The 11451-nt window shown below is 49.9% G+C and overlaps 1 protein-coding gene across 3 annotated transcripts in view; it reads right to left on the reverse strand.

The window, feature by feature from the left end:
• The window catches only part of CARD10 (caspase recruitment domain family member 10), a 22898-nt gene extending 11901 nt beyond the window's left edge, over positions 1–10997 (reverse strand). Inside the window, exons 1-7 of one of the 3 annotated variants that reach the window (XM_019544874.1) lie at positions 10920–10997; positions 5297–5515; positions 4703–4840; positions 4080–4405; positions 1373–1555; positions 237–392; positions 6–131 (exon numbers count right to left, since the gene is read on the reverse strand). In XM_019544874.1, the coding sequence (XP_019400419.1) occupies positions 6–131; positions 237–392; positions 1373–1555; positions 4080–4405; positions 4703–4840; positions 5297–5515; positions 10920–10929 (1158 nt within the window). In that variant the 5' untranslated portion in view covers positions 10930–10997. Of the gene's footprint in view, positions 1–5; positions 132–236; positions 393–1372; positions 1556–4079; positions 4406–4702; positions 4841–5296; positions 5516–10120; positions 10546–10758; positions 10790–10919 lie in introns of those variants that run through there. The other 2 variants (XM_019544876.1, XM_019544875.1) reach the window with 2 other exon arrangements.
• Between the last annotated feature and the right edge of the window lie 454 nt (positions 10998–11451).

The following is an 11451-nucleotide window of genomic DNA, read 5'->3' on the forward strand; positions in this document are numbered from 1 at the left end:
CTCACCTGATCCCTCTCCTTCTCTATTTCCTCCAGCTGAGACAACACTGTGTTCATCCGGTGTTTGTATAGGTCACAATCCTTCTGCAGAGTCCGATACTTCAGCTGAAGGTCTTCCATCTCCTGCAGATACTGGAAACAGGAACCAGAAACAGTCACTTCCTCCCAGGTCAAACAGCCCAGCTGCTGAAGGACCTCATCTTTCAAAGGCACCAATGTGTGCATGCACTATATTACCTTATCCCTTAGCTCCTCTGCCCACTGCAGTTCGTTCTGCACAGAGTGGAGCTTCTGGCACAACTCCTGCCGATCATCTTGAGCTTCCTTCCAGTCATGCTCCAGAATGTCCAGGAGGATCTGCTCAGATCCTGGCACCTGGGTCTCACCTGCTGCCTGGCAGAGAACAAATCAGAGTGACCAAACCACAGGCTCCGAGAGATTCTGGAAATTGGAGGCAGGTTTAGGCTCAGCCTGTGAGCCAACTGACAAATAAGCATTACTACTACTACTTCCACCTAGAGGCCACACTGCTTTCCAAACCTCACCATGCTCAGCACTGCACATAACTTTGGCCAGAAACAATCCTGCCCCTAAATAGGTTATGGGCTGAATAGGCCAGACAAACAAAGGCTGATTGTGGCTAACTGAGGCATGAAAGGGATCAGGTGGCTTGCCCAAGGTCACACAAGGAACCTGTAGCAGAGCCAGGAGCCGACACCACTTTGCCAGAATACCACTCTGGGGCCTTATCAAGCCACCCATCTCAGATGCCTCGTAGAGCCCAAATGTCCCTTCTCTTCACCCAGATGGCTAAGGCTACCACAGGCCCCAAACCAGGGATCAGGGAGGAGAGAGAATCTAACTCAGGATTTTAGACGAGGGCCTCGTTGCTGGTTGGAATGGTTTCCGTGTGCTATTCCTGAACACCCTTGGGTGGTGGTTCCTCCCTTTTATTGTTCTTGTGGTTGTTATTCTTGAGTCAAGCTTCCCTTTCTATTTTTGCGCCTGTGTCCACAGCCCCTGCTTATTGTTAGACTCTATAAATAAACCTGCTCTTTTATTGTTTCCCTCCCCTACCTGGTCAGCAGAGCTAGCTCTTAAAACATCAGCAGGACTGTATTGCAGCAGAGGCTAAGTTCTTTGACACAGACAAGGGCCTCAGCTGCAGCCTCAACAGTCCAAAACACCTGAAAAGGGGAAATGCAATGCTAAAGAGAACCGAACCCCCTCTGTGCTACATCTTGCTGCAGCCAGATGCTCAGAAGTCTCCACAGGGAGAGCCCAAGCAAGCAAAGGTCAGTATAGCCACAGAGGAGTCAGAACTAAGGCCTGCTTTCTCCTCTCCCTTTGGCCCTGTCACCACTAGCTGGTACCTGCAACCTGCCCTGCAGCTCCTGGAGTGAAACTGTTAATCTCTGGTTCTCAGTCCACAGATCAGACACCATGTCGGAGTGGCTCTGCTCCTCTGCCTCCCGCTGGGGCATGGTGGACATGTGTTTCCTCAGCAGGTTGCATTCCTCCTCCAGGCTGGTGACCTTACATTTCAGCTGGTCTACCTGAGATGCAGAGAACAGAGATGGCATCACCCCTCATCACCCTCACCTTCCTGTAGCAGATCAAAGTAGATACACTGAGACAGGGCTTGGGAGCAATAAAAACAAGGGCTCCCAGACAGCATCATGTAATCAGGTCTGGCTTAGGTCACCAACCAAATGAGCCTGGTGGGTGTAAAAACAGGAGATATGTTTGTTCCAAATTGCTGTGCAAACAGCACTTTGCCTCAGGGGCTCTACTTTGTAGTGTGACCTCCATGCCTGTTTATGACCGGTAGACGATACTGCAACCTCCACCTATGAGAAGGCATCCATTTTGAAGCAGGGGCTTGACACCTCATAGAATGACTATGCCTGAGGAGCAGTCACAGAGCAATCTAGGACCATCAGCTCTGATGAGCTCTCAAAGACCCGCCAGTTCCTGGAATAATAAACTCTTTGGGAACTGCCTTGGGGGAGGGAAGTGGAAAATCCCAGCCAGAGTGCATAGCAAGATCTGCAGTTTCCCATGCTGACAGCCTGCTTAGAGCAGTGGTTTTCAACCTTGTTTAATTTGTGGACCACTTTGAAAATTTTGAATGGAGGTGTGGACCCCTTTGAATTGTAAGTGTAGGTATTCACATACTTTTAATTGATCGTAGTCATGTCGCAGACCCCTTAGACTGTGGACCCAAGAGGTATGTAGTCCACAGGTTGAAAACCACTAGCCTAGGGTTCAGAGAAACTATATTTAAAGAAGGGACTCTCCATGCAAGGGGGCAACCCATGCCAAAAGCCTGGGATAAAGAGGCAGGAAAAGCTGCCTTCCTGGAGAAAGCTATCCAAACCCAGAACTCCCAGGAAGGGCTGAGATCAGACTATTCAGAACTATTATTTTCAGTAAGATTATAATGTGGGTGGTTAGGCAAGTCCTTTGCTAAGCCTGCTGTCCTTGCTTTGCTGCTACATTGCTGCTGAGGGGGTTAATCAAGAAATTTGAGCTCTCACAGCCACTGAGAACTTGAGAGCTTTAGGAAGGAACATACCTAAGCCAGCAAGGGCTTAGGAGGGCTTCCAGATACCAGGGAACTGTACTCTACAGGGTCCCAGCTCCCAAGAAACAGACCAGACCTGGGGTCTGATGTTACAGCAGCGATCGTCAGTGGTACCATCCTCGGATCCCCTGTTGGGTGTGTGGGATGTTCGTTTCTGGATTTCTTGTTGTTCAAACAAGAATTCTAAGGTTGCTCCTGTCTCCCCAGGGTGGCAACACAAAACACATACTGTCTCTTTGTTTGTCCACTACTTTTGTAACTTTCTCACCTCAAACTGTCCAATCCTCATCTTTTTAGATAAGGTATTCCAATCCTATTCCATTTTTGGTTTCCTTTCCTTTTAGGGAAATTACTGTACCTGATTAGTCCACCGTACCAATCATAGCGCTCACTTTTCCTAGTGCCTTATAAGGTACTCTGTATAATTTAATTGCTTAGTTCCAGAAAGGCCTAAAGTTATGCTAAGAGCATAACTCAGTTTGCCTGCTACAGAACTGGACTAACAAAGGAAACACCACAAGGCAGAGGTCTAATTAATAAGGTAGTTATAAATAGGCTAGTCCAACTCAGACAGGGGAAATGGGTATGTCTTTGCCAGAGGTGAAAGTGTTACAAGTAGGGTGTGGAGTCATTACTTCCTCCAAGACTTCAACACTGTAGCATCATCTAAGGGATGAGGAGGTGAGGATGAAAGTAGGTGCTGTGCCAAGAACTTTGATGTCAAGACCAAATGCCAGGCAATACAGTGAACCTTGCACAGCACGCACACATGCCTAAGGTAAGCACAACTAGACACATGTGCTCGTTCCTACTAAAATAAATGGGTAAGAGTGTTATATCAGAGGAAATAAACACTACAACCAACACATAATACACATTGACAGAGCAACAAAGATATGCTCAGACAGACCAACACCCAGCACAGGAACATGCCCTGACAAAGCACCATTCTGATAGGTGCATAGGTGCATACGCACATCCAATCTACTGTGTGAAACAATTTATACAGCAGCCAGTCCATTCCTAGCATCTGGCAAAGGAGGTTGTTGCCTACAAAAGCTCATGCATCTCTGAATCAGTTAGTCTCTAAGGTGCCACCCTGCCCTACCTTGTTCCTGACTTTAAAAGGCTAATTGCCTTCATACACATACACAGAGCGACTTGCAGCACAGACACACACTGACAGAGCAGCTCACAGCACAGGTGTAATTACTAAAACCTAACTGAATACACCTACAGATGTCCAATAAAAGTACCACCTACCATTTAGGTGTACACACTCACACACACCCATAACTGCTAACTCACATAGATTCACTTGCCCATATACACTCTTACTAATGTAATACATCCTTTTTCATCTGTCAGAAAGTACCCGCACTCCATGTTTCACTCTCTAATTTAGAGCCCAACACACACTCCTGCTCATTAATATGCTCTGACACTACGCCTTCATACCCGTCCCCTGATATTCATCTCCTTCCCCACCATACCACCAGCTGCAGGTCCCGGCTCCGCAGAACGGCCATGTTCTTCTCCTCACACAGCTGTGCATAGCGCATGGCTAGCATGTAGTTCTCGTCCTTCAGCCGCAGCAGCTCCATGCTGTGGGAGTCCCACTCCTCCCGCAGCCTCTGGTATCGCTCCTGCACCTTCAGCAGCTCCTGCAGCCGCTGCTCCAGCCGAGCTTGCTCCTGCTCCAGGGCCTGGTTCTTCACTTGTAACTGGTGCTCTCTCAACAGATGCTCTTGCCGCTGAGCCCTCACCTTCTTCACTTCCATCATCAGGAACTGGGTCAAACCCTCCGGACCCTCCTCATCTAGGGGACAGAAGACAGTCACAGACAACTCCTAACAATCCACCCTACACCTAGACCACCCATCTGTCAGTCAACCCAGGACTCAGGACCCTGGGATTCTCATGCACACCCCAAGCCTCCCCCAACCCAGGGCTCCTCACATGCCCCAGAGCTCTCCCTGATGTAGGGTTCAGGGTTTGAGGCTCCTCATAGAGACACTAAGTTCCTAAGTCAGGTTTGGGGTTCTGGATTCTACCCATTCTGTCACACATGCAACGAGACACTTGAAGAGAGAGGGACAAGGAATCCTGCACCTACCCAGGATCATAGAGCAGCGCTGGGCTGGCTCCCTCCCCGTCAGCCGGATGAACTGCTCTGGGTAATAAAACTCCAGGGACTCCAGGAAGGCTTCATAGCCTCGCTTTCCACGGCTTCGAAGGATGTCTATCAGGTGCCCTAATGAGAGAAAGGAAGACACTGGACTGAGCCATCACTAAATGGAGGAAAAACTACATGCAACTCCACTGTATGAAGTAGCCAATTCACAGTGTGCCTACACACAGTGGGACCTCAGCTGGCAAGGTAGCCATGTGTGAGCAGTGGCCTCTATTACAAACAGGGCAGGAGTGCTGGATGTGCAGGGGGAGTCACTGTAGGTAACAGGCCAAGACTGCCAACTGTGTATGGGGGTGTTACAATACAGGATAGCGCTGGCTGTGGGTGGGAGTTGCCGAAGGGAGCAAGACAGAAGCATCAGCTGTGCAGAGAGTCACTGCAAAAAGCAGCAATGATGAAATGCTAGCATGGAAAGTATATGCCAGGTGAGAGCCCTGGGCATTGGGGTAGCTCTGCTGATGGAAGGGTTAACATTGGGCTCCCCATGTCCCACGGGGAGCACCTGCTCTCTCCCACCTGTACGGTTGCTCTTGCATGGGAACCTGCACGAGCTCAGCACCTCTTCTTCGTCCTGCTCATCTATTACACGGCACTGGCGCAGGTATGGGGTCAGTTTGGCTGGGTTCAGGGAGCGGGTCAGCTGGTGCCGCACACTCTCAATCTTCTCCCACAAGGCCTCTTCCTTCTCTTCTTCCCCTGAAACACTTTGGACCTGGCCCAGGGCATCCTCAGCATCTAGGAAGACAGAGAGAGAGCCTGTAGCATGACAACAGTTTTGAAAAACTTACTAAGGAGGCCATCATTTGCAAACTGGAAATGAACAGGGTGTTAAGAATCAATCAGCTTTGTTGAGGGTAGATCATGCTTGACAAAACTTGTGTCCTTCTATGACCAGGTAACTAACCATCTGGATGAGGGACACGTGGTAGATGTGATATACTTAGACTTCAGTAAAGCCTTTGATTTGCTCTCCCATGAGATTCTCTCAAACAAACTCGAGGGTGCTGGACTTGACCAGTCCTCAGTGAGGCGGGTGGACAATTGGCTTAGAGACTGCTCCCAGTGGAGAGTAATCAATGGGCTGACCTCATCCTGGAAGGCCGTCTCTAGTGGTGTCTCCCATGGAGCTGTGCTTGGACCCGTGCTCTTTAATATATTAATCAATGATCTGGATGAGGGCACGGGAAGCTCAGTTATTAAGTTAATGGATGATACCAAGCTGTGGGGAAATGCGGGCACACTGGAGGATAGGGCCAGGATCCAAGAAGATTTTGACAGGCTGGACTCTTGGGCAAAGCAGAATCAGATAAAATTTAACAAAGGTAAGTGCAAAGTCCTTCACCTGGATAGGAAGAACCCTCACCACAACTACACGATGGGTGGTGGCTCACTGACTGGCACAGAAACTGAGCGAGACCTTTGGGTTACAATCAACCAGAAGATCAGCATGAGTCAGCAGTGCGATGAGGTCACTAGGAAAGCAAATACAGCTCTGGTGTGCATTAGTTGATGTATGTCCAGGAGATCCAGGGAGATGCTCCTCCCTCTGTATTCAGCACTGGTGAGACCTCAGCTGGAGAACTGTGTCCAGTTCTGGGCACCGCACTTCAAGAGGGACATGGATAAGCTCAAGAGGGCACAAAGAAGGGCCACCTGCATGGTCAAAGGCATGGAGGATAAGCCCTACAAGGAGAGACTCAGTTGAATTGGACCTGTTTAGCCTGAGTAAGAAAAGGCTGAGAAGTGATCTGATGGCAACCTACAAGTACATCAGAAAAGGACACAAAGCTAAGGGAGCAACTCTTCAGGAAGGTACCTCAAGAGAGGACAAGGACAAATGGACATAAGCTTATAGACAGCAAATTCAGACTAGACATAAGGAAGAACTTTTTCTCCATAAGGGTCACCTGAAACTGGAACACACTCCCACCAGAGATGGTGCAGTCACCATCATTGGAGGTGTTCAAGAAGAGGCTGGACAGGCACCTTGCTGAGTTTGTCTAAGCCCAATAACTTCCTGCCCATAGCAGGGGACCAGACTCAATGATCCTACAGGTCCCTTTTGGTTCTACACTTCTATGATTCTATAAAAGGGGAATCATAGGCTTGGAGAATGGCAAGGGGTCAGTTTGCCTACTACTGGGTTGAAAAACATGATCAGGTCCCCTAAGTATAAGAACTAACCAGAATACTAAGAAGTGTCAGCCTGGGACACTAGGAATATGGTGAAGAAAGAAAGCATCTGCTCCCATACAGATCAGCCTCTGCTCTCTGACTGGGGACAGATCTAACAGTACATTCTCTTCTGTCTGTGCCAATCCCCAGCCTCCCACAAAGAGAGACAGCCAAGAGATAGCAGTACTCAATGGAGTGAAGAGGACAAGTCCTGATCAGGGAAGTCTCTGGAAGATGTGTTCTTTGCTCCCCTAACAATCTGCTCCTTCTTTCTCTCCTAGCCTGCTAGTTCAGACCTGGGGAGCAATGTGTTTCTAAGGGGAAGTCAGAATATCCCCTATGAAGCCCTCGAACAGCGAGATGATCTAATGCTGCATTCCCCCGATACATGTCAGCTTCAGGAAGTCAGAAGAGGGGCTAGAAAAGTGATTCTCAGCCAGGGTGCAACAGCATCCCAGGATGCTGCAAGACTCTTTTAAGGGTGCTATGCAATATTAGCACTGAAAGGTGTGAAAACACTGACATGATTCACAAGATAAACCCAGAGATTTCAAATAGGAATCCATAGCATTAAAAACCTGATGACCTAGTGTGGTCTTTTTGAGTTTTTTGCAATAGAAGAACTGCTCTATTAAGTTTTCCATAATCAAAAACCAAGTGAAAGCTCACAGCTGGCATTTGCTGAGGGGTGCCTTGGGTCTAAGAAGGTTGAGAACCAGTGGTCTAGAATGCAGTTTCCCATATAGGTCAGCTTGAGGCACTGGAAGCAAAGGGAATCTAGGGGGCATGTTCACAACATGCTGTACCTTTTAAACTGGGGCATCACAAATATCTGGCACAGCAGCCCAATTCACTTCTAATGGAAATGGACACTAGTGTCAAGGGAGCTGTACCCCGTTACACTAGCAGATGAGTTACTCCAGTTAGTGGCACAGCCCAGCCTATGAGCAAGCACAAAGTAAAGCGCAAGCACATTTTTTCCAAACAGTCACCAACTCAGCTGCCAAATTACTTTCCCTTAGGGAATGGGAACTGCTTCATTATTCAAAACAAGCCCTCTCTCTGACCCTCCCATTCAGCTATAAAGTATAGGTCTCCTCAGGCTGGAAGCCATTTTCCTTTCTCTATGTACATCTACGCCTCCAGAAAGACTGATAAAAATCCTGGCCCTGATTCCAATGATGCACAAAGTGGCCTGGAATCTCCCTGGCAGCTCAGCAGATTCAAATTCCACCAAGGCAAATGAGAGGAAATCTCCACCTCCTTCAACAGCCCTCAGGGTGAGAGCAGTATCTTAGGACTCTAAATTACCAGCCTGCATAGCAAGGATGCCAGCTAAAGATTTGTTCAGGAGTTAATCCATTAAGTAAAGGTTCATGTATTCCTGGGTCCAGTGTACATGATGTAATTAGAGCACTCCGTGCCCATAACCTTCCTGTTGGCTGAGAGGCCCTAGAGACAAAGGAGATGTTGCATTATTGCAAGGGATGTTCATCCCCCATTTGTGATTAATTCACTAGCTCAGGGGCAGAGTCCTGCTGAAGGGGAATTGAACAGAGCATGTAGAAGGCACCCTGGTTTCTTAAGATGGCTTGGCTGCAGTTCTGAGCTCTATTCTTTGGCAGCATACTTCTGGACTTGACTTAAATCCTCCTGAAAGAAATCCAACTGGGTGCTGTGTACCTATTCAGTCAACAAACAGCTTCCTGGCAGGTATTTTCAGCAGAGACAACCTAGGCCTGAATTCCTCTCCTCTGCCAGCAGCAGCACATCCAAGGCAGGGCAAAGACACTTCAGGTCCTTGGATGTGGGCAAAGTGGTTTCTATGAAAGTTTCTGTCTGAATGAAAGTGGACACCGAGTTTCCCATTCCAGTCCCCACCTGCAACAGACCTGGGAGTGGGGGGAGGTGAAGAGGGGTGTAGCTTCAACACTGGAGTCCCACTGGGAGGTAGCTGCTTAGGGGTATGGTGAATAAATCTAAACAGGCCCCATTCAGAGCTGCAGCAAACGTGTGCGCCTCCACTGACACCCTCAGCTTAGGTGCTTACTTAGGTCTGGTGGCAATGCCCCTCCAGGGTAGGGCTGAGACAACCTAGACAATCCAATGAAATCATAGTGATCAGACATCCAGACATAGTGTACTAGTTCTCTCTCTCTCTCTCTCTCTCCACCTCTGTCACTGCAGGTTTGGCCAGATAATGTTTTGTGCTACCTCTCAGATCCTAAACAAGGGGGATGTGGCAGATTGGGAAGAGGGCAGGGAGCAGAAAGCAGAGCAGCAGATCCAGCAGGGGAAGGCGATTGGAGTGGCACTCCATGCCTACTAAAAAGGTTGGCTCTCACTGATATACCATTACTTATCTATTCATTAAATTGATCTGCAGTCCTCCCCAGCAGAGGCTCAGGGCAGATTACAATAAAAAAAAACAGACACATTACAAAGACAGGAGGAATATTAAAATAGATAATATGTAACAGAACAAACTCAGCAGACAATGCCCCCAAACTGAGCCCTACCTATTAAAGGCCTGACCAAATAAAAAAGGTCTTACAACTCTTCTCAGAAAGAAGCCTAGACTTGAGTTTTGACAGACCACAAGGGAGAAGGAGTTCTAGGGCTAAGGAGCAATTACCAAAAATTACCTCCTGTGACTTATCCCCAAAATTGCTCCACAGATGATCCTTGCAGGAGGTTGCTTGGATCAAGGTAGGACATATGGGAGCTTATGGATTGAGGTGGGACATATGGGAGAAGGCAGTTGCTTAGGTACGTACTGGGAAACCAGACTGTTTAGGAACTCATAGGTCAAAACCAGCGCTCTGAATTGCACTTGGAAAGCCACTGGGAGCCAGTGTAGACTCTGGAGCACTGGAGTAACATGCTTCTGCCAACCCTCCCCCATCAGAAGGCGGGACACTGCATTGTGCACCAGCTGCACCTTCTGCACAGTCTTCGAGGGCAGAACTGCAGTAGTCTACCCTCGGGGTTCCAGAAGCAGGGGAGATCCACATCTGAAAGAAAGGGTGGCAGCCTTCTCACCAGGTGGAGTGGATGCGTGAAGGCGCTCCTAACCACTGGTGCCACCTGAAGATCAAGGTGCAACAAACATAAACACCTACATGCTGGCCCCCCCGCCTGCCCACCCCAGCAGGACTCTCTTACCTGGCATGCTGAAAACACACAGCCAGAGCCTTCCACTACCAAACTGGCCTCTTCTTCCTTGCCCTGCACAACCGCAGAGTCCCTGTGCTCTGTCAGGGGTTTAGACTAGCCCAGGCTGGGGAAGGAGTGGGGGTGGAACTACTCTCCTTCAGCACTGGTTGGCTGACACCTAGTCTGTGCGACTGCCAGCATCCGACCCCCCAGGGCAGGTTTCTGGCTGTCTCACCATCCAAGTAGGCAGGCACACCCTGGCCTCTCCCATCCCAGTCTTCCCCCATTGTGGCTGTGCTGATCATAAAATGCTAAGCCAGTCACTTCTCCAGCCTGGGGACAGATACGGTCCCTCTCAGCATCCCAGGTCACCAGGCACCCTCCTAGAAGCACAGGGCTGGAGAGACCCCCTGCTCTTGTCCCCTGCTCAAGCCAGGATCCGTATGCTTCCCATCACAGAATCACAAGTGTGTGTGTGTGTGTGTGTGTGTGTGGAGTGGGGGGGGGCAGGGGGCAGGGATGGAGAAGACCCCATGGCCACTGGCAGTCCTAACTCACTGGTGTGAGCAGGAGATGATCAGAACCCAGCCAGCACCCCTATGCCTCCCTGCACCAACATAAACACTGCCAAGGAGAGGCAAACTCACCCCCCATCCCAGGGCTCAGTCCCCTGGCAAGCAGGGGGGCATGTGCCCAGTGTCTTGAGCCTGGGAAGAGTGGAAGCTGCTGCAGAGAGCCCAAGATCACAGTGCTCCTGCTCCCGTCTGCATCTCTTCCTGCCTCTGCCCACGCCCTACCCGACACACACCTGGCACCATTGGCCAGCAGGAATGCAAGCAGGCCTGAGCCGAGCAAGCCCCGGCTGCCTCTCTGCTCCCCACCCCGGAATGCAAGCCCGGGGGCGGGGCAGGGCAGGGCAGAGCCAGATGAGCCGCTGGCTGGCTGCACTTGCCCCGGGCCCCCAGCTCTGCCTCAGACCTGTATGGACAGTACTGAGCACAAGAGCCTGGGCAGAGGGATCACTTGGGAGCAGCTCTGCTTCCAGCCTGGGGAAAGGAGCAGGGGGGTGCACATGCTGGACTGCTTCCCTGCTGGAGCCCAAAGGATCCTATATAACACAGCCTGTTCCTCCTGCCCGAGCTGGGATGGGGGGGTGTGGGTGTATCAGCAGTCAGGTACACTGGGGAGGGGCTTGCTGGGAGGAGAGAGAGGAGGGGTCATTAACATGCTGTCTGTGGTGAATGAGTTACAAGTGCTGGAGGCAGGTGGGGAGGAGGCAGGCAGGGCAGGTGAATCACTGAAGCCATGTTCTTAAGCTTTTTTAGATCAAGGCGCCCTTC

The sequence above is a fragment of the Crocodylus porosus genome, unplaced genomic scaffold (assembly GCF_001723895.1).
Source record: "Crocodylus porosus isolate Cpor-Errol unplaced genomic scaffold, CroPor_comp1, whole genome shotgun sequence".
Lineage (NCBI taxonomy): Eukaryota > Metazoa > Chordata > Crocodylia > Crocodylidae > Crocodylus > Crocodylus porosus.